This window comes from Rhipicephalus microplus, chromosome X (assembly GCF_043290135.1).
Source record: "Rhipicephalus microplus isolate Deutch F79 chromosome X, USDA_Rmic, whole genome shotgun sequence".
NCBI classification, from domain to species: Eukaryota; Metazoa; Arthropoda; class Arachnida; order Ixodida; family Ixodidae; genus Rhipicephalus; species Rhipicephalus microplus.
Window position 1 is genome coordinate 375,115,131 of NC_134710.1, and position 21,313 is coordinate 375,136,443.

Sequence of the window (21,313 nt, forward strand, 5' to 3'; positions counted from 1 at the left end):
CAATTATTGAGCAGTTAACAGGCTCCCCTTATAGATGGCATGCTTTGATGTCACTGAATCTACCGTGTTGAGACACAAGTATGTGAAGACGCATCATCTGCCATTTCACATCAAAGGGATTATAAAACGTTTTGTGAAAAGCCTTAACTACATGTGTATTGAGATTCATGGCCGCTTATTCACAACTACACCTCGATAAGTTCATTTAGTCGTTACATTCAATTCCCAGCTCGCGTTCTCCTCCAGTGCAGAGCCTACGTTGCTTTAGGGCGGCCAATGAAAAGCTTCTATCGTACATAAAACATGGTGACCCATTTACGTTTGCTGACCGAGCTTCGTGACATCGCATCGTCTCGATGGCAGCACCGCAAAGTAGTCACAAACGTTGTTTCCACTTCGATAAGTTGTGCGGCACCGTATGATGACGCATGCGGTATGCACAGTGAGGACGAAGCTGCATGCATGATGTCGCCGGCGAGCTATGTATTGGCTGACACCCTAAACGCAATTAATGAAGCATTTCCCATCAATTCTAGACTTAATGCTACAGACAACGTTTCCAAATACGGGTTTGCCTGATTATACTGTGTACAATTACGTGCATCAGCTCCTCATGCTTCCCCACTTAAATCAAACGACGCATTTCTAGAAACGCTTGCAACTCAGTGGCACCAAAACTACGCAGCTGAACAAAGAGTGCCGCCTGTAGTGAGAACGATGTTCGGGTCAACGGCAAGTTTACGCTCGCCATAAGTGGTTCAGCTTCGAAATATTACGCATTCGTCTACGATGACAGTCAAACCGAATGACGCGATACTGGTGAGAAATTCCAACCTGGGGAAGCACGTGGGCCGGCACACATGCTGCTGTCTTACCGATGCACATTTAGCGAAACAAAACAATGCAGTAGCTTGCTTACCTTACGCCCATGAATTCGGCGTGCCGCGCTCAGGAAGTGCGGCAAAATTGATCGTCCAGGCATCTGGCGGCAAAAAGGAAACCTTCAAGGAAAGCACAACGTTAACTAGCAACATTCGGCGAGGAGCAGCAGAAATGAATAACCAGTTTTACCAAGCTGCGTGAAAACGACGAACATGGCTTACCGTGGTCGATAGGACTTGGTCTGACATCAACGGTCGTCGTTCGCAGTTGCTTTAATATTTGGGCCGACAGAAACACGTACGACATCGCCACAACATCGAGATATTTCTCCATTCGCATAAAAGAAGGAATCCGCTCGTTCGTGACGGCCACGGAGGAACGAACGAGCGTGGTGAGGGCCATATTTTCATTTCTAGAGCGGTGTCCTCCATAGCAGCGTCCACTTTAAAGAAGCTGGGCGGGCAAAAAAAAAAGACAAAAAGCAACGCAACTACAACGCTATTACAGAACACCTACCAGTTACAGAATGTGACGGAACGTCACATCCTGTAAAAAAAATTTTCCTCTTCGTCTTTTTTTTTTTTTTCACCTAGCGCATGCGCAGACACTGCAAATACCTCAGATTCGATGTTTTTCAAATAGTTTTTCGAATAGGTTTTTACGTAACTTAGAAGTGTGGCAGCTTGGGCCAGTTGGTATGGTACACGGAGGCTTCCTCCGTGGTATGGCATGACGATAGTTATAGCGCGAGAACAAAACGACGACACAGAGACAAGGAGGACACGAAAGACACCAGCGCTTTTGGAGCTTATATGCAACAAACATACCGTAAAAAAGTTTTTAAAAGGCATAAAAGTAATTAAAATAACTCTACGTAACTGACGCCGTCGTTCAGCAAGCAACTTTTTTAGTACAAGGCATCCTCTGAAATTGGTAGCAAACGCCAAAATTGCCGATCTTAAAGGCCAAGTACAAAGACCTTTACCCCTACGTAGGCAACGCTGCCATAGATGACCGGTGTTTCGCGCTCATTCGGCAAGCACAGGAAACGCCCGTAAGGCACGCGCATGCGTAGTTCAGACCCGGTAAACCGGTATCCGCAAACTTTTTTTTTCCGTATAGCGGTGCGCCGGTAAAATCCTGACCGTACCGCTCTGTCACGTGCCATGACGGCTGCTCGGAGGCAACTGTGAGAGCATTGCTGTGTTCGCAGGAGGCGGCCGTCAGAGACGCTCACCTTCGTACCGAAGGAGGAGGATAAAATCAGAGGGTAGGACGGCGCGTTCGCGGCTCATGTTGCAGGCATAACTTTTTAGGAGTCGTTGACCGGTTGTTGGGTGGATAAGCGGTGCAGAACATGGCAGCGTCCAAAGGGGAGTGCAGCGAAAGCAGCAGCAGTGGGAACAGTGGCGTCGTAGTGACCGATGTATCGCCCAACGAAAGTGAGACACTGGAGGGTCGAGCTGTGGCCATACAGGACAAACTGGACAACACGTACCGTCAGATAGTGTTCCTCGACCAGCAAATCCGCGACCTCAAACGCCTGTACAAGCGTGCCGAGAAGAACAACAAGTATGCTTTTCGCTACAACATCCGCATGAAAATGTCCATCGCAAGCGGCATAAAGATGATGTACTACCACTACGCCAACACCAAAGTGGCTGAGCTGGAGCGCATCACCACACAATTGGAAGAGGCGCGTTCAACGGCCAGTGACACCTCGGATGGCGACAGAGTGTAGTTTTGGTGTGTGGCATGTTTTAAAGTTTCCATTATTGATGCCCCGTGTTGTTGCTGAGCAGTGCTCCGCTGGCAAGTGTTGTGCAGACTTCCTAAACAGTAATTGTTCGTGGGTGTCTTGTGCAGTGTCGATTCCTTTTTATTTTTTAACGTTTCTGCAAGAGAGCAAAGTCCAAGCGACTTCTTCGGCAACGACATGCGGCAAGGTTCTGTGTCTTCGTGTCCTTGTCTCTGTGTCGTCGTTTTGTTCTCGTGCTATAACTATCGTCATATTGTTCTGTTTCATTATATTGTCATATTGTTCTATCGCCAAATGTGGCGGAAAAATTTATCTTATTGTGATTTTTTTGTGAGAGCTTTGTGTCGTGCGTGAGCGACGTTGGCCGTTTTAATTAACGGAACGCGTTGCAGAAATCGGGACGCCTTCTCTTGCTGTCTGCGCAGCTGTACAAATAAGAGATCGTGTCTCAGAGTTAGGGAAAGGACGCATCGTCCGCCGTACATTTCGCGAGTGTGTGTGCGATGAGCTTGTTCGCTATTGCGTGTGTGACATTGGCCGTTTTAATTAACGAAATGAATCGCGCGTTGCATAAGTCGGGGCGCATTCTCTTGCTGTGTGCACAGCTGTGCAATTAAGAGATTCTGTCTTGATCAGTACTAGACGGTGCATATGAATGCGGTGAAGTGAATTTGTGAGTCGCATCGCCGAAGCACGGACTATCTCCATAGCTGTTTGTACCTAGTCGACTGCACACGACGACGCATTTTCTGGGGTAACTGAATAGAGTCCGAACGATGTGTCTTGGGCTGACAGCCCCGCCACGGTGGTCTAGAGGTTAAGGTACTCGGCTGCTAACCCGCAGGTCGCGGGATCGAATCCCGGCTGTGGCGGCTGCATTTTCGATGGAGGCGGAAATGTTGTAGGCCCGTGTACTCAGATTTGGGTGCACGTTAAAGAACACCAGGTGGTCTAAATTTCCGGAGCCCTCTACTTCGGCGTCTCTCATAATCATATAGTGGTTTTGGGACGTTAAACCCCACAAATCAATCATCGTCTTGTGCTGACACAGCTAGGGGAAGCGTAGCGTCCCTGTCGTTGCGCGTTCGACACGGCACGATCAGTTCTGCAGAGAGCCTACTTCCGAGATATGATCGTCGGACATGATCAGAAAAAAGAAGGGCACAGCCTGCTGCGACTCTATGCAGCTTCCCCAGAAAATGCGTCGTTGTGCGCATTCGACTACGTATGCACCGCTACGGAGATATTCTGTGCTTTGGCGGTATGAGTGTGACGTATATTGAAACGCGGCTCACAAATTCGCTACCCCTTAAGCATTCATACGCCTCGTCCCTAATACTGAGACACAATCTCTTAAATGCACAGATGCGTACACAGCAAGAGAACACGCCCCGTATTCTACAACATGCAGTTCATTCCGTTAATTAAAACGGCCAACGTCACACACGCAAACAAGTTGATCGCACTTGCGAAACTCATGGCAGGCGACATGCACCAGGGACGACATAAAGCCCTCACAGGGAAGTCACAACTACAGGGGCAAATTTCTCTGCCAAATCTGGTAGCAGTCTGGCAACAACCACCCAAAGTCTGGCATTTGAGATATGCAGTGCCAAACAGAGCCTTGCCACCCGCCTGCTTAACACAAGTGATGGCGACTTGAAGGTCAAGCGCAAGTGTCGAGGCTGCGTCCTCACATGATTTCCTCTCGAAGCCTGCTTTATCATGACCTAGGACAGACCTCGTTATGAACAGCAGTGTTTGTGCTACGAGAAGGAGAATCCAGACGAAGATGTGTAAGCGATCTGAACACCACTCCATCCACCTGGGCATAGCGAAGCTGTGGGATAAAACAGTGACAACAGTCCATCTAATTTTGTGTTACTCGGGCCTTGTTTTTCTTTTTTTTTTTATTACAACTTAAGGTTTTATGGGCGTGTGTGTGTGTTGTCATTTATACCTAAGTTAGCATTAGCATTGTTTGATTTTTAGTTTTACAGGCAAAGTTGGCTGGCCAACCTTTCCTTTCTTTGTGATTTTATGCGCTCACTCTTCTTTTGCATCTGTGATGTGAATGTGCGTGTTTGAAAAGTGCGCAACGCCATCAGCCTGAACCAAAGAGGACGACGAAGATGACGCTCGGTGGCATGTGTGGGCATAAAGATTTGGAGCCAATAAGAAGCCTCCACGGAGATTTAGGTGAGCCACGGGGGAAGAACAGCGAAACCAGGTAGACGTGGCTGAGTCGGGAACGAGTGCAGAAGGTGGCCTGGGTGCGGGGGTGGTGCCATCAGAGCTCCTGCGTCAAGGTCGCTGTGGGCTCCCACCTGGACCCAGAACCTCTCGTCGCCTGGCGTGGGCCAGGCATGGTCGTTTAGCGTTGGCCAAGAAACGTCTCCGGCTTCGTGTGCGAGCTGCGGCTGCCGAACGCCGTAAGGTCACTGACATCGACCAGCCCGACGCTTCCTTCCCTGCCAGTCAATGACGCAAGGGTCTCAACCCCATCACCACTGTCACCGTTTGCGTAAGTGCGTCTATGCCTCGGTAGCAGAGCCTCCGCCGCAAGCACCGCGCCCCGCGATGTGGGGATATAAGTTCCTATTGTCTGAACATTTATTTCCACTCACTCTTCGTGTCTTTAGCCATTCGTTCTTCCTGTTAACCTCGTTGTAGCTTTGCATGCGGTGTTCTTTGTTGTTTATCTTTTAGTGGTTTCTGAAATATATTGAGTGTTGGGTATTCGGTGTAAACAAATAGTCTCGTCTGCTCATTTCTCGATGACGGTTATGTTATCGCTTTTTGGTTTATGCTAACCTACACGAGAGCTTGCCCATTCAATAGCCTCGTGACAGCATTACACCTTGGTGCTTTCTTGTGTTGCCTGTTTTGTCCCAGCTTTTGTACTAGTCTAATGCTTCAGCATTTTTTGCTTCTTAATTCAGTTGCCCTGCCATGGTTTTTTTCCGCGCAATGCTGTGTGAATTACTTTGTTGACTTAACAACCTTCCCCTTATTTTTAGTTTGTTCATTGGCTTTAGATAGCACTCTTTTGTGTATGCTTTTATGCTGGTGTCTTTACTCACAGGACTTCAAGTAATGTTGTTGCAGGCATCATTAAAAGCACAGAGTAGGTCCTATAGAAGGGTTGCAACTGACGTCATCCTCTAGGGCGCCAGCGGCATCTGCCATCATCTTGGTAGTCCGTGGCGGTGTAGATGCTCTCTGGTTTGGCGCTTCATCGGCTCTGTTGAAGCGGCCCCGAAAGGCTGTGTGCATGAAAGTATGCTTGCTGCTGCAGTGTGTGCACATAGAATACAATCGAGTGCCTACACACACGGAGTCCACCAAGATAAATGCGCTTCCGATCTGACACTGGCGCCATCTTTGGGGACCCTTCTCCTACAAGCTTATTTTTGATCCTTTTTCTCTGAAACTACTAAAAGTAAAGCATTCGGGCTTGTTTCATTTTATTCTTCAGCATCTCTTCTTGCAATTGAACTAGACTTTTATTTCATGAGCCCATTTTTCGGCAATTTTGTTAAGAAAACCAAGTAGTTTTGTCATTTTTTTACAAAAGGTGCCGAAAATGTGAAAACTCTTCCACATACGTACACCATCCTAGTTCAGGACGCGCTTGGCGGATTTCGTGCCTGATGGTTGTCTTGTGTGCGATGTCCTCTCATAGGACCAGTGCAGAGCATGCACCTCATTTTTGTTCATATTCACACTGTGCTGCTGCTCATGCAAATGACAAAAACACAAAATGAACGAAGTGGATGCGCAACTTCCACCTTCATGTGCTGTTTTTATTCTTTCAAACGCCACAGACACAAAGTGGACAAAGTACATGTGCACATGATTTTTAATTTTTCCTATTCAAGCAAGGCGCAAAAACGAGCAGAGTGAAATTCATGTGCATCTAGTGTGCTCACTTCACTTTTTTGGACCACCTATTTTGAACCTCACACAACCTTTAAACATACACATTTAAGACTTCTGCCTTAAAATTATACGTCTACGTCAGTTAATCAATGGCTGCCTGCTTACTGTTTAATTTTCTTCTTCATACATTTGAGGTGGCATGTGGTGTACTACACCCGTACTATTTCAACCTATGTGTGTCTGAATGAACCAGTTGTCACATATTGAGGCCGCTATGATGGCACTTGCAATGCACATTGTTGCGTGGTTTTCAATGACATTCTCGGTGTATAGTGGGGCAGATCCTGCTGCTCTGTTCTCTGCAGAACTATGCAGTAAAACAAGCTGTGCCTCAATATCGTCAGTGCAAAAAAAAAATCTACATCAAGAGCATAAATTTCTTAAAGGGGTCTTCAAGAACCCCTCATGGGTGGTGAAAAAAAATGCAGCACAGAAAACACAGTGTTTCAAATAGCTCAGCCATATCTTGCAGTCGTTTGTGTGTGGCAAAGAGAGTTTACAAGTGTAGTGCGAAGCATTCTCTGTTCATACAGTGGCCCGTACTCGGAGGTTTTTGTAAGGCAGTCGCAGCACAATTTTTTTGTCGCACAACAAGTTACTGTTGTTAGTTGATAGCTGGTGTAAACCAATAGCAACCTTTGGTTCATATGTGCTTTTTATTTTTATTTATTATTTATTTATTAGTATACCCTCAAGACCCAGAGGGTGTTACAGAGGGGGTGGGTACAATATGAATGTGGCAAAAAAAAATAATAACAACAGAAAAATGAAAAACAGTGTGCAGTTACGCCATAATGTGTTTCGACACTGCGGATTTGAACAGCCCTTGATTCTTAGTGGCAGCAATGGAGGGGGGAAGGCGGTTCCAGTCCCTGCTTGTCTTCGGAAGAAAAGACTGCAAAAAGTGGTTGGTGTGGCAGAAAGAAATGGCTACTTTATTCTGATGGTCAACACGGGATGAGATGTGTGCAGGTCCTGAGATTAATTCCTCTCTAAGTACTTGATTATGAAAGAAAATTTTATGAAAGAGCGACAGACGGAAAATTGTTCTTCTCGTGACCAGATCTGGGAGTTCAAGAGTAGATTTCATTAAGGTCACACTGGCAGTACGAGCATAGTTGTTATGAATGAAGCGGGCTGATCGGTTTTGGACAGCTTCTAAGGCTTCAATTAATGTTGATTGAGCTTGGTCCCATATGGCAGACGCGTACTCGAGTTTTGGTCGGACTATTGTTTGGTAAAGCTGCAATTTAAGGTGTGTTGGTGCTTGGCGAAAGTTTCTGCGGAGGTAACCAAGAGACCGGTTAGCGTTGTTGATAATGTAGGTAATGTGAGAATGCCACGATAGATCATTTGTTATGTGAACTCCAAGGTATTTAAGGTATTTGTAGCTACTAACCTGCTCTAATGTAGTTCCATTTAATGTGTAGTTGAAAGGCTTCGGAGTGATAGAAGAACGTGTGATTGTCATGCTTTTACACTTAGTAACGTTAAGGTTCATTAGCCACGTATTGCACCAGTCAGAGACGCGATTAAGATCACCTTGAAGAAGAACGTTGTCGTCTTCGTTAGTTATTCTGCGGTACAAAACGCAGTCATCAGCAAACAGTTTTATGGATGACTTAATGTTACTTGCTAGATCATTGATGCAGACTAAAAAGAGTAAAGGACCTAAAACGGAACCTTGCGGTACGCCAGATCTAACTGCACAGGGATTTGAGCAACAATTATTAGCGGTAACATACTGAGTGCGGTTAGTAAGGAAGCATTCAATCCATTTCAGAGTGTTAGGGTCGATATTCAGTATGCTAAGCTTTAGTAGTAATTGGTGTGACACTTTATCAAAGGCTTTCGCGAAATCTAAAAAAATGCAATCTACTAGTATTTTGTTATCTAGTGCTGAGATGACGTCATGTGTAAAACATAGAAGCCGAGTTTCGCACGAATGATGGTTACGAAATCCGTGTTGGAACTTGCTGAAGAATACGTTAGTTTCAAGAAATGCCATGAGATTAGAGTAGATTCGTGATAAGCCTTCCAATGAAAAACACTGCTGTCGAGCTTAGCAGAGCGGAAGAGGCGTTTTTTTTTATTAAGAAGCCTTTTCAGGTTTACTGTGAACCATGGCGATCGCTGCTTTTTTGATATAACTTGAAGCGGCACATGCCTGTCGATCAATAAAGAAATTTTGTCCCTAAAACGACACCAATTCTGCTCGACTGATCGGTCAAAAAAACCAGGCATATAGCTATCAATAAACTGTTCAAGTTCCGTATTTATTGCGGCATAGTCCCCTTTTTTGTAGTTTCTTATGGTCTTCGTAACCTTGGTTCAGGGTGAAATGTCAATATTTAAAGTGAATTGCAGGCAGCAGTGGTCACTAACACCAGGAAAACAAGTCAGTGAGTGCAGTAAGTTTGGTGTCGTAGTCAGGATTAAATCCAGTACATTAGCAGACGTAACGGCTGTTCTTGTTGGTTCGGCGACCATTTGAGTCAGATTGAAATCTAAACATAAATTAATAAATGATTTATTCTCCGCTGTCACCTCTGTGATACTAGGACTCGTACTTGACCAATCAATTTTAGGAAAGTTAAAGTCTCCCAAAAGGAACAGATGAGAATGCGGAAATTGTACAACTAGTGAATTCAACACGTCATGCAATTCGCTACAAAAGTCAGGCGCCGCGTTGGGCGGCCTATAGCACACACAAAATAGAGCACTCTGGTGGCGTAAAGGGATATTTGCACAAACAATTTCTAAAGAAGAATTCACCGGTATCATGTGTGACTCTAGGTTATCGGCTACCGCTATAAGCACACCTCCCCCTTTTCCACTACTACGATCACAGCGATAGATGGTGTACTTTTTGTCGCAGTCAAATAGTTCACTACTGACTACATCGGGGGACAGCCATGTTTCGGTGAGCGCCACGACGTCAGCGCAGCACGAGTCAATGACAGCCGATAATGTGTCTCGCTTATTGATTATGCTTCTGACATTTGATAGTAGAAAGGATGTGCCAGCCAAAACAGGGGTCACAACATTTGATGTTCGGGCTAGGACAGGCAAGGGCCTCTACCAGCAGACGTAGAAGCAGACGAAGAATCGTTCGCACTTTCATCTCTGTCGGATTCCAGTTCACAGATGCTATCGGTTGTTCGCGAGTACACGAAGCACTTTTTGTTTATATATAGTCTGTTATAACGTGCTGAAAACTGCTGTTTGCTAGCTTTTCCATATTCAAAAAACTTTTTATGCACACTTCTCGTAGTCGCACAGAAGTCTTCATTAACCGATAAGCCAGAAGCCTTGAGTTTGGCTCTAGCGACCAAGATGCTCTCGCGCAGCTTGGAAGATGCGAATTTAATTATGACGGGTCGGCATTTTCCTGGCGCATACTTTTCCAACCTGTGCGCGCGAGATATGCGTTCGTCATCGTCACCAAGATTTAGCTTTAATTCTGTATTAAGGACATTGCATACTTTTTTTTCACACTGGGTCCATGTTTCGGATGCAGTGTCTTCAATGCCGTGTAATATCAGATTATCCCGGCGGGAGCGATCTTCTAATTCGTTGAGACGTTCGCTCAACGCTGCCAGTTTTGGCGCTACGCCCACACTCGCATTTTCACTGCTCAAGCGCATACTGTCCTCTACCACGGAAAGCCTGCTGTGAATGTCGCAAATTTTTTCTTCAAGTGAACGCTGCGCTTTCTTGACAGCGCTGAGAGAAGCCATAACCTCGCTGTGCTTCGTGTCAACGTTTTTATGAAGGGATTTTATCAAAGAAAGAAGTTCTTTGTGCTCTTTGCTTGTCTCCTCCTTCGGCGGCCCAGGATTCAATTCCACATTACCCGCTAGAAACAATAACCCCGCTACATGTACACACTCGCAACCGAGAGAGAACAACACTTGTGGGCATGGAAGTACTAGCAAACAACGGTCGCTGGACCTTTTACAGTACAGCGGAAAGGCACAACCCACCTGCACGATAAAGCAGAATGGCGATTGAGGCGGCTGCATCACTGCGGTACTTCCACGCCCACTGAGCGGAGGCAGAGGTTTCCAGGTGCTTAACAGGCGCTCCTGTGATGTGTATGGCGATGTGGAAGACCAGGCTGGTGGGAGCACATGCAGGGATTCTTGAAGAACTGAAGCAGGAGCTTTGCAAGACGCCGAAGACAACGCAAGCAGTCCGGCGAGAAACGAGCTGTCACATTGGGGCGGTGGCGGCTCGGCACTTGCGCTGTTTTGCTGGTTGCACGCCAAGGCGGTTATCAAAACCTGCACGATAAAGCAGAATGGCGATTGAGGCGGCTGCATCACTGCGGTACTTCCACGCCCACTGAGCGGAGGCAGAGGTTTCCAGGTGCTTAACAGGCGCTCCTGTGATGCGTACGGCGATGTGGAAGACCAGGCTGGTGGGAGCACATGGAGGGATTCTCGAAGAACTGAAGCAGGAGCTTTGCAAGACGCCGAAGACAACGCAAGCAGTCTGGCGAGAAACGAGCTGTCACATTGGGGCGGTGGCGGCTCGGCACTTGCGCTGTTTTGCTGGTTGCACGCCAAGGCGGTTATCAAAACCTGCACGATAAAGCGACACTGCCTCGTGCTGGACGTTGCGTTCTGTAGTTTGCTAAAATTAAATAGTTACAACACTAGCACACTCCGAAATCGCATCTGTAGAGAGTAAATGTGTTTCTGTATGTGTACGTGACATAACTTCTTTTTGTTATTTCCTTCCTGTTTAGCACACCGCACTTGTCAGGACAAAATACGAGAAAAAATACTGTGTGTGATAAATCTCCTTAACTCTGCTTGTTCTCAATGTACTTTGAATATTTTTGTGGCTCGATTCGTGAGGCACTCAACTCTGACACCGAGGGCAGTCGATTGCATGGGAAAGTGGTTTATAACCTCTTTAAGGAAGAATATGCCCCCTTTCTGGGAGGTCCTGATTGGCCCAGTCTAGCCAATGCGCTGATCTTGTAGACAGTAGCAAAGTGGGCCAATTCCAAAGAATGTACAACATGGCCACCAAACTGGGGCAGCCAAGAAACTTGGACACTTCATATGTTTACCCGCCGTGGTAGGTTGGCACGTAGGGTGGTGCATTACTAAGCTCGAGGGCACGGGGTCTATCGCTGTCATGATAACTGTAGTATCATGCGTCAGATGTGATGTATGGAGAACACGGGATACTATAGCAACCGCATTTGGATGGGGACGAAATGCACAGAACACATGTGCACTTAGGTTCAGGTGCACATCAAAGAACCCCATGTGGTCGAACTCAATTTGGAGTTTCCCAAAACATCGTGCCTGACAATATCATGGTTTTGGCATGTAAAACCTCAGGAGTATTATTATTGACGTATTTAGATTTTGCCACATGCGAAGGGCCTTGCCAGCAGTAAGAGACAAATGGGTGCATCATGTTCCAATGCTTCATGCAGTCGCATTGTATAGCTACCAACTACAATCGAGTCTGTGAGATGCCTTCTCGTTTTTGTCAAAACATGTGGCTATAGCCAGGTTTGGCTCTGTGTCATGCAGTATGAGATGATGAGATTAGGATTGAAACAGAAGCATTCATTATGAAAGGCAGGAAGAAGTGTTAGTGGTCGGCTGTAATGAAATTTTGGACCTTGTAAGAGGCCTGCTTTTGGGTAGTGCACATAAAAAGCGGTCTTTTTTTTTTTTGTGTGTGTGAGTGAGTGCCTCACAAAAAAATCTGCAGACGTGAATTATTCATCAAGTACTGAACTAGTGACAGCAGGGAGCTAACGCAGCTGATGCCGCCCCAATATAATGATCCTTTTTCTGTTTTTGATGCTTAAAGTGGCATGGTTGACTGCTACAATATTGAAGGTGCTACCAGTCTGTATGGTGCACGACACTTTGCACCATTACAAAATGTGAAATGTGGTGTGTTAGCATGGTCGTTTAAAGGACCTGCTCAGAATGGCATATTGTTACAGCATTGCAAGCCTGAATACCAGTGACATATGAGTCCAGACATTTCTTTCAAATGCTCGTAATTTATTTTGGCTATTCCTCAAACTTTTCGGAGACATTTTTGAGCAGCATCTAATGTATGTATGGCGTGAAGCTATTAAATGTCATGCCGCGTTTCACTTGAAGTTCTTGCACTCTAAAGGCACCCATGATATGATTTTGTAAAGGCTGTGTTGATTTACTGTCCATTTACATAGGACAAAGCTGTACTCACTGGCATTGCATTGTTGATCAGAATACCATGCTGATCAGTTTTTAATGGATTGAAAATTCAGCTATGAATTAAATATTATACAGTACAATGACAGCGATAGAAACCATGAAAGGATGATCGCCAAAGTCATTTTGCAGCTGCTAAGTAGATATCCTGTTAAGACATTTCTTGCTTATATGTACTGAGACATCTGGGTGTTGGGACATAAGGACATGTTGGAGTGCACCCAGCTCGTAGTCTTCTGTTTGTCAGTGCTACAAGATGAGCGACACACTGATGTAATTTTGCCTGAAGCTATGGCTTTACCGGAGGATCTTCTGTGGCTGGCTTCTAGTTATGTATTGCTTGTGCTGTGACGTTCTTCATTTGGATCCTCCATTCACAAGCCAGTGTGCCATAATAGTGCATTGTGTTCTGCAGAGGAACAGTGTGTGAAGAGTAAGCAAAACACCAGTTGTGCATTCTCATTCGGTACCTGGGACAGCATGTTATGTGCTCAGTTGTGTGTGACATGACACAGTGGTGCGAGTGCACACGGAGTCATTGCATATTTGCCATCGCAAAAAACAAAAAAAGAGCTTTGCAGGTCACAAGGGATCAATGCAGAGTATTGAAGCTGGGTTCAGGGGCTCTCCAAAATCAGCAGCAAACACTTTGCTTGTGACCAGTGTCACGTTAGTACAGCAGCCAGGCAAGGGTACCATAGGTCCCGTAATTTTAGAGCTACTCTCTGCCTGGCACGTGGCCAAAGGCTGCCATAATCTGATACATGGCACATTTGTGTCTTGCAATGTGGATTATAGCTGTGGATTAAGACAGATCTCTAAAAAATAAGAACATACTCTATTACTAATTATTGCTGCCTTGCATGGCATTGCAAAAGATGGGCACAGCCTTTTCTTTTTTGTTTCTATTACTATAGCATATTTTGTGGTTTGTATCCCATTGTATAGCATGAATGAACTTGTAATATTTTTGTAAATAGTACAATGACATCTCTGAACATGGCTTAAGCTACCTGGCTTGAAGTTGGGTGAGGGCAGATGTGTCAGTTCAGAGCATACTGTAATGCCTTTGCCGTGGCAATTTGGAGAGAAGTGTATTTATCTGTCTGTGTTGATGTGCATGTGTGCTGTATTTAACGTGAATGCTGTCTGCACCCTTTTGTGTATCACACGTGAATGTGTAGCACTATTTCTTTTTGAGAGGGTATGGTTTACCCATTGAAATATTTTTTTTGTGTTTGAGTAAAATAAAGTGAAAAAGTCTGCCTTGGCGGAATAGTGGCTACGGTGCTCGGCTGCTGATCTGAAGGTCGCAGGTTCAACCCCGACCGCGGCAGTTGCATTTTCATGGAGGCGAAATGGTAGAGGTCCGTGTACTGTGCAATGCGAGTGCAGGACAGCGCAATGTCAAAACACCAGATGGTCAAAATTTCCGAAGCTTTTCACTACAGCTTATCTCATAATCATATCCTGGTTTTGGGACATAAAACCCCAGATATTATTACTATTAAAACTAAGTGAAAAACCCTGTGCAGATTGTCTTCCAACTCCTCAAGTTTAGTGCTTGCAGTTAGTTGCCACTGTATAAGCTGTTTACTACTGAAGATGGACCCTCTTGTAACCCCAAGTTTCAGTTTAACTTATTATAAATTTGAGTTCGTGAACTGTTCTAGTGGTCACTTCTGATGAAGGGAGAAATATGCTTAGCTGTAGTGATTATGAATTACAGGAACAGGTTTCTGTAGTTAAAAAACTACGAGGAGGACCTATCATATTTAACTAATGATGTAGCACATAGCATATCATTGGCAAAATAGCAAGTGATTAGAATCTATAAATTGTTTCAGTACATGTTCAGCAAGAGGAATTTGAGCAAACCAATGTGACAAAAGAGCTGCAGAACTTCTAACCAGGAAACCTAAAGACCAGAAAAAATGGAGGGCTCGGAGCATATGAAAGACATTCATATTGAAAAAATAAATTAGGATACAGTATATATTGTAAAGTATAGCATCTATAGCTAGGAGCGTGGTTTGCCCGCTGGTTTCTCATTAAACCAGGTTGTGTTAGAAATTTTATCTATATACTATGAGTTGTACGCTAGGATGTCTAGTGAGTATTGTTTCGCAGGATTTTTAAGTACGAGCTTAGTGGTAACTATGGTGTGTGCAAAGGAACGTAAAGTGCTGGCGCCAGGATGCAGCCTAGCTACTTTCTTCATGAACAGGTTCCCTCCATTTGCCTCAACCAACACCATCAAACGATAGTTCCCGCCTGCTTACTTCCATTTTGTTACATATTGCCCAACTCCACCTCCTTTTATGCTTGACTGTAAATTTCCATAGGTGGCTCTGCACTTTATGTCTAATGAGTTTCCACTGCTACTGGCTATAAGAGTTCTCCATGCAACACGCGTGTGACGCAGGATCGCCCTGCCACATTGCGTGACCTTGCTTCACACTTGAAAGGCTCCTTTGTGGAAAAAAAGGGCTTTTATTTGAACTTTAAGCTGTATTTTTAACAGATGTGTATCAACACAATAATGTAACAATGCAGTCATCATAATTCCTCCAATAGAAGCTAGTGCTGTTAAGATGCTGGGCAAACCTCTGTTATATTCAGTGTTGGCCACAAGTCAGATCAAAATTTAGTTTCTTGTCAGAGCACAAAATAATTGGCGCTTGTGCCATCACCATCATATTTTAGTTGCCACTATGTTGCTACTTTTATCACACACAAATGCATTGGTTACCTGGTAATGTTTTACAGAGTGCCTCAGTATGCTAGATAAACTAGCTACCCTTGCGAAATCAATTCCCCCAATCAGCAGTACCTGTATGAACTCTTATTTCTATGATTATGCTGCAAGACTGTGTCTTTGAGGGGGGGGGGGGGGGGGGAGGGTAGATTGGACATTGATCTGGATTTTGGTTGCCAAGCAGGCAGCAGAACTAGAAGTCTTCTGTAAACTAGTTCCATCATACTGTACCTGGTGTATTCTGTTGCATGCCATTATGTAGGGGAAAAATAGAGACCATGGAAAAAAAAGTGCTGATTACCAAACATAAAAAAAAAATTAGAACGCTACTGAGTCAATATAAAGGCAGTGTACAATTGTGCCACCAGGACAGAGTCCGGCAAGGTATATTTTACTACTGATACAAACATAGCTTGTGTGACGTCTAGTCCATTTGATACAACCATGTGGCTGTATATGATGAAGATAAAAATCTAGCCTTCAACATTATAACAAATCGGTAAAATCAGAAAATGCGGCCCTCATAACAAATAGCAAAAAGAAAAGAATCGTATGGTTGCAGTGCAATGAATTTGACAAGAGAATGAGAAAAAGAAATAGAAACAAAGAGAGACAACGAAAGGGAGAACAAAACAAAGAAAAAGAAAGCATAGCCTTGTATGATACAGCTATAGCAAGGTTGTGGCAAAGAGAAGTGAGGAGAAAGGAAGAGGTCAAGCATATCGTAGTCTTGTGTAGTATAGTGTAGCAAGGGGTGAAAAAGAAGTTTGGGTGAGGAAGAAGGCAAAGCCATCAGCTCTGCTGTTTCCTCAATCTTTAGGCGACTAGTGTACAGGTACTCGCGTTTTTTTTTTTTTGCTAAAAGAAGTGATTCATCAGCATCATCAGCCTGACTACGTCCACTGCAGGACAAAGGCCTCTCCCATGTTCCGCCAGTTAACCCGGTCCTGTGCTTGCTGCTGCCAATTTATACCCGTAAACTTCTTAATCTCATCTGCCCACCTAACCTTCTGTCTCCCCCTAACCCGCTTCCCTTCTCTGGGAATCCAGTTAGTTACCCTTAATGACCAGCGGTTATCCTGTCTACGCACTACATGCCCGGCCCATGCCCATTTCTTCTTCTTTATTTCAACTATGATATCCTTAACCCCCGTTTGTCCCCTAATCCACTCTGCTCTCTTCTTGTCTCTTAAGGTTACACCTACCATTTTTCTTTCCATTGCTCGCTGCGTCGTCCTTAATTTAAGCTGAACCCTCTTTGTAAGTCTCCAGGTTTCTGCTCCGTAGCTAAGTACCGGCAAGATCCAGCTGTTATATACCTTCCTCTTGAGGGATAGTGGCAATCTATCTGTCATAATTTGAGAGTGCTTGCCGAATGTGCTCCACCCCATTCTTATTCTTCTAGTTACTTCAATCTCGTGGTTTGTCTCTGCGGTTATTACCTCCCCTAAGTAGACATAGTCTTTTACAACTTCAAGTGCACTATTACCTATCTCGAAGCGGTGCTCCTTTCCGAGGTTGTTGTACATTACTTTCGTTTTCTGCAGATTAATTTTAAGACCCACCTTTCTGCTCTCCTTGTCTAACTCCATAATCATGAGTTGCAATTCGTCCCCTGAGTTACTCAGCAATGCAATGTCATCGGCGAAGCGCAGGTTACTAAGGTATTCTCTATTAACTCTTATACCTAACTGTTCCCATTCTAGGCTTCTGAAAACCTCCTGTAAGCATGCGGTAAATAGCATTGGGGAGATTGTGTCCCCTTGAAGAAGTGATTAAATGAATGCAAAACAAAGAGAAATGCAAAAAAAAAACATGATACTGACAGATATTAAGTATGGTTACATATCAAACGTGGCCATTGACGAAGGCTGTCTACCCCATGTGCTTTCCTGTCTTGTCTTTCTTCATTTCATTTTGACAGCTTGAAGACCTCATTTCAGGTATTACATGAGGGTTGGGTAGCATGTTTATAGTACAACGAAAAGCAGTTGTTATGATCAGATACATGCTTACACAGTGTACAGGAACTCGAAATGACTTGCTACTGCAGCAGCATTATGGGGCAGGTCCATGGTTGCCGTTGGTGGCTACTTAGCACCGAATTGGCTACTGTAGGACCCCTGTCTGGCCATGAAAACCTGAGGTTAGTGCCATGGTTATCTTTTGGCTTCATTTAGCTTCTGTTCAGGCATATATAGTAGCCAATTTTATCATTGTAAGTAAATGAACAAGAAAGTCTAAAGGTCAGCAACCCTTTTCCTCCTTTTCTGTTGTGTATTTTAATTCACGGCCATGTCTTTGGCCCAAGCAACAAGTTATTCCGCATCAAAGCACCCCCAAGCAAAACCCATATCTGCACCAAAATGTAGCTGGATCTGCCATTATGGTAAATCTAGTAATCAAGTTCGCCCTGTGCCTTCAAAAAATGAAAAATGCTTAATGTTTAACATTCCCGCTGACTTGGCTGGAATGCTCCAAAATTACCCCCTCTCTGGGAATAACTCTATCCTGCATAAATATATGAAGACGCTCTGAAGTTATACTAATACGACATACTTCCTGTGCCACTCAGCAAAATATGATTTAGGAAACTAAATTTAACAAAAAAATGCAAGGTTATTCATCTCCCGAAACACTAACATCCTGCCTATTTACCTCTTGAGCACCATTACATTGTATGAGCTGTCACGTGCTGTGAATTTATGCTGACATATATAATGAAATATTTAACAGGAAGCATATAAAATTCTACAACAGCTCTGCGGTTATTATCTGTTCTAAACATACCTGCTCTCTTACAACTTCAAGTGCACTGCTACTTATCTCAAAGCATGGACCTCTTCTGAAGTTGTACATTACGGTACTTTTCTTTTCAGCAGATTAATTTCAAGTGCTACTTTTCTGTTCTCCCTGTCTAATTCTCTCTTATTAATAGTACGTATACCTCGGACAGATAGTAACCATGAAGCGGAACCATAATATTGAAGTAACTAGAAGAATAAGAATGGGGTGGAGCACATTCGGCTAGCACTCCCATATCATGACTGGTAGATTGCCACTATCCCTCAAGAGGAAGGTATATAACACCTGCTTCTTGCCAGTACTTAGCTACGGAGCAGAAACCTGGAGACTTACAAAGAGGGTTCAGCTTAAATTGAGGATGACGCAGCGAGCGATGGAAAGTAAAATGATGGGTGTAACCTTAAGAGACAAGAAGAGAGCAGAGTGGGCCAGAGAACAAACCGTGGTTAAAGATATATTTGAAATCGAGAAGAAGAAATGGAATTGGGACGGGCACGTAGGCAAGATAACCGCTAGTAATTAAGGGTAACTAACTGACTGGATTCCCAGAGAAGGCAAATGCACGAAGGGGAGACAGAAAGTTGGGTGGGCCGATCAGATAAGGAAGTTTGCGGGTATAATGTGGCAGCAGCAAGCACAGTACCGAGTTGACTTGCGGAACACGAGATAGGCCTTTGTCCTGTAGTGGGTGTAGTCAGGCTGATGGTGATGTAAAATTCTTTCAGACTCCAACCGTACTGCTAACCTAAGAGCACTGAAGTCCAGCCTTTCTGCTTCCTCTCTAGCAGCGCATCAAAATTTTCACTGCTTGAGCTTGTGCAGCATGCTCAACGACCTCCTTATTTTATCACCACACAACAAATCTCATGTTTGATTATCGCTCTGAGGTCATTCTATTTTGTAAAACCCAAAACTGTATTCTGTTTCTTTTTTCCCTTTTTTTGTCCACTTTCTTCAGTAATGATCTTGGCCTCACGATTGATAAATAAGAAAATAAATATAAAATCATTTTTGGCCACTCACCTGAGCCTTGAAGAGCAAAGTAGAAAGAAATATGGTGTTATTTTTATGCTTTTGCACACTATAAATCGTGTTTTTAAAAAAATCTAGTCATAATACTGGTTTATTTCTATTTGGCTACAAACCTGGCGATAAAGTTAAAGGGCATGGCTAGTTGGGCTACATTTAGCTTTAACTTTGGCTCCTTTTCAAATCTACCCAACGAAAACCCTGGACAGGTCTTTCCAGTCTCTGACAGCCCCGGGAAAAAACAGGGCTGGAACTGCTTTGGTTTATGTTTCAGGACAGGTAACATGCAGTTAGTGGCTGGTGCACTGTGACATGCGTGAAGATGATGGTGTGATGTAGGGAGGGTTGTTTATCAAGCTGTGAAAGAATTTGGAGAGAGAGTGAGTGTGGCGACATGACGATAAAACGTGAGAGATGACAATAGCCCATCATGTGAACTATGCAGGTGTAGCAAAACAATTTCACCTCTTCTCTGCAGGTGCACTCAGTCTAACTCCAACAGAGCAGTTCTCTCAATCGCACTAGGCCAGCTGGACAACCGCCCTCTCACGAAATGCAAAATTTTAGGGCAAAGGCCTACAGACTTGAATGCATGACACTATGAAGGCATTGCTTTGCTTCTTAAGCAAAACCGATCTGAACAACAAGTTGCAAGTATTCATAGTTTATGTTGCTGTGTAGTATTCGGACATTGCCATAATGTCTTCGTGGTACTGTCATAAGCTCTTCTCATTTATTAGTTCCCCTTTTTGAGTACATGGTAGCCAACTGAAGACGTCCTCTGGCTAGCTTCTCTGCCTTTACCTTCTCCCTCTCCAAAGCTGCAGCTTTCCCACATACCACACAAATCTCTACGACTAATTTTCCTGTGACCAATTATATACACTATTACCTTTATTTGGTCTAGCCTAGAGAAAATGAAATTCTAGAGCAAAGGATCTATTATGTACCTTTCAGACTTTTTTCTTTACTTTCAATACTTTTAGTGAAATCAAATCATTATTTTGATCAATACTTTACCAGATGCTTAAGGTGGTAGGCCACTCAAAAACAAACATTTTTTTAAGGGCAGGCAGCGTTGCAGTAACTTTTTTCTCAAAACCAGCATGTCCTATTTAATTTACCCAGCTATTTACAGTGCAAAATATTGAATATTTATTTATCGGGAGGTAATCTTTGTCAAAAATTGCATTGAAAGTGCTAGCCACACCAGCTGTGATAAGTGACTAATGGGTGGCTTTATTCAGTAAAGCTTTGACATTTGTTTAACTAATGGCTGGAGCTATGCAGTGAACTAGAATAAATATTATGCAGTGAATATCAAGGAAGTAATGCTAAAAAAACGGGGAAAAAGAGCCAATTTTGACTGAACCTGTTGGAGAATTCAGCTGTGAGCTGAAAAATATTCGATGGATTTCTTTTATTCTAGTTCACTGCACAGATATATACGTTGTAAATCATTGTGCAAAATTTCAGTTCAAAGTGTATGCTGAGAAATACGTTAAGAAAGTTTGCGTCGCAACATTTGGAGCAAATTGTTATTTTCAGAAAAACGTAAACAAAGATTTTCGAGCTTGTAAAAAGGGTCACAATCTTCGCATGCAGGCCTAAAATGCACCAGATTCATAGCTGGGCCCTTCTGCGGAAGCATTATTGTCTCCTTTTGTTCGGGTGGCTGCTCGTCTTTTCTTCCTGGCCTGTTTTGTCCCATCCTCTGACTTGCGTTTAGCATTCTGCATGCGCAGGTGATCCCTGGCGATGCAAGCTTTCGTCGTGTGGTACCCTGATTCTATGCCAGCTAGCCTCAGGATATCTAGGGTGCTTATACTGCCATTATTCAAGTGTGCCACAGCATCATGCAAGGCAAACATTACTGTAGGCAAGGCTACATAGACCTCT

General features: G+C 44.0%; 2 protein-coding genes across 4 annotated transcripts in view; one reads left to right on the forward strand and one right to left on the reverse strand.

Moving 5' to 3' along the window:
* The window catches only part of LOC119187144 (uncharacterized), a 40,206-nt gene extending 38,441 nt beyond the window's left edge, over positions 1-1,765 (reverse strand). For all 3 annotated transcript variants that reach the window (XM_075880006.1, XM_075880005.1, XM_075880007.1), the window contains exons 1-2: positions 1,104-1,765; positions 920-1,001 (exon numbers count right to left, since the gene is read on the reverse strand). The gene's annotated coding sequence lies outside the window, so the exon portion shown is untranslated. The remainder of the gene's footprint in view (positions 1-919; positions 1,002-1,103) is intronic.
* Positions 1,766-1,989: 224 nt separating this feature from the next.
* Positions 1,990-14,098, forward strand: LOC119187142 (uncharacterized). The gene has a single exon (XM_075880004.1). The coding sequence runs from the start codon at positions 2,240-2,242 to the stop codon at positions 2,621-2,623; it is 384 nt and encodes a 127-aa protein (XP_075736119.1). The 5' UTR covers positions 1,990-2,239; the 3' UTR covers positions 2,624-14,098.
* The last annotated feature ends 7,215 nt before the right edge of the window (positions 14,099-21,313 follow it).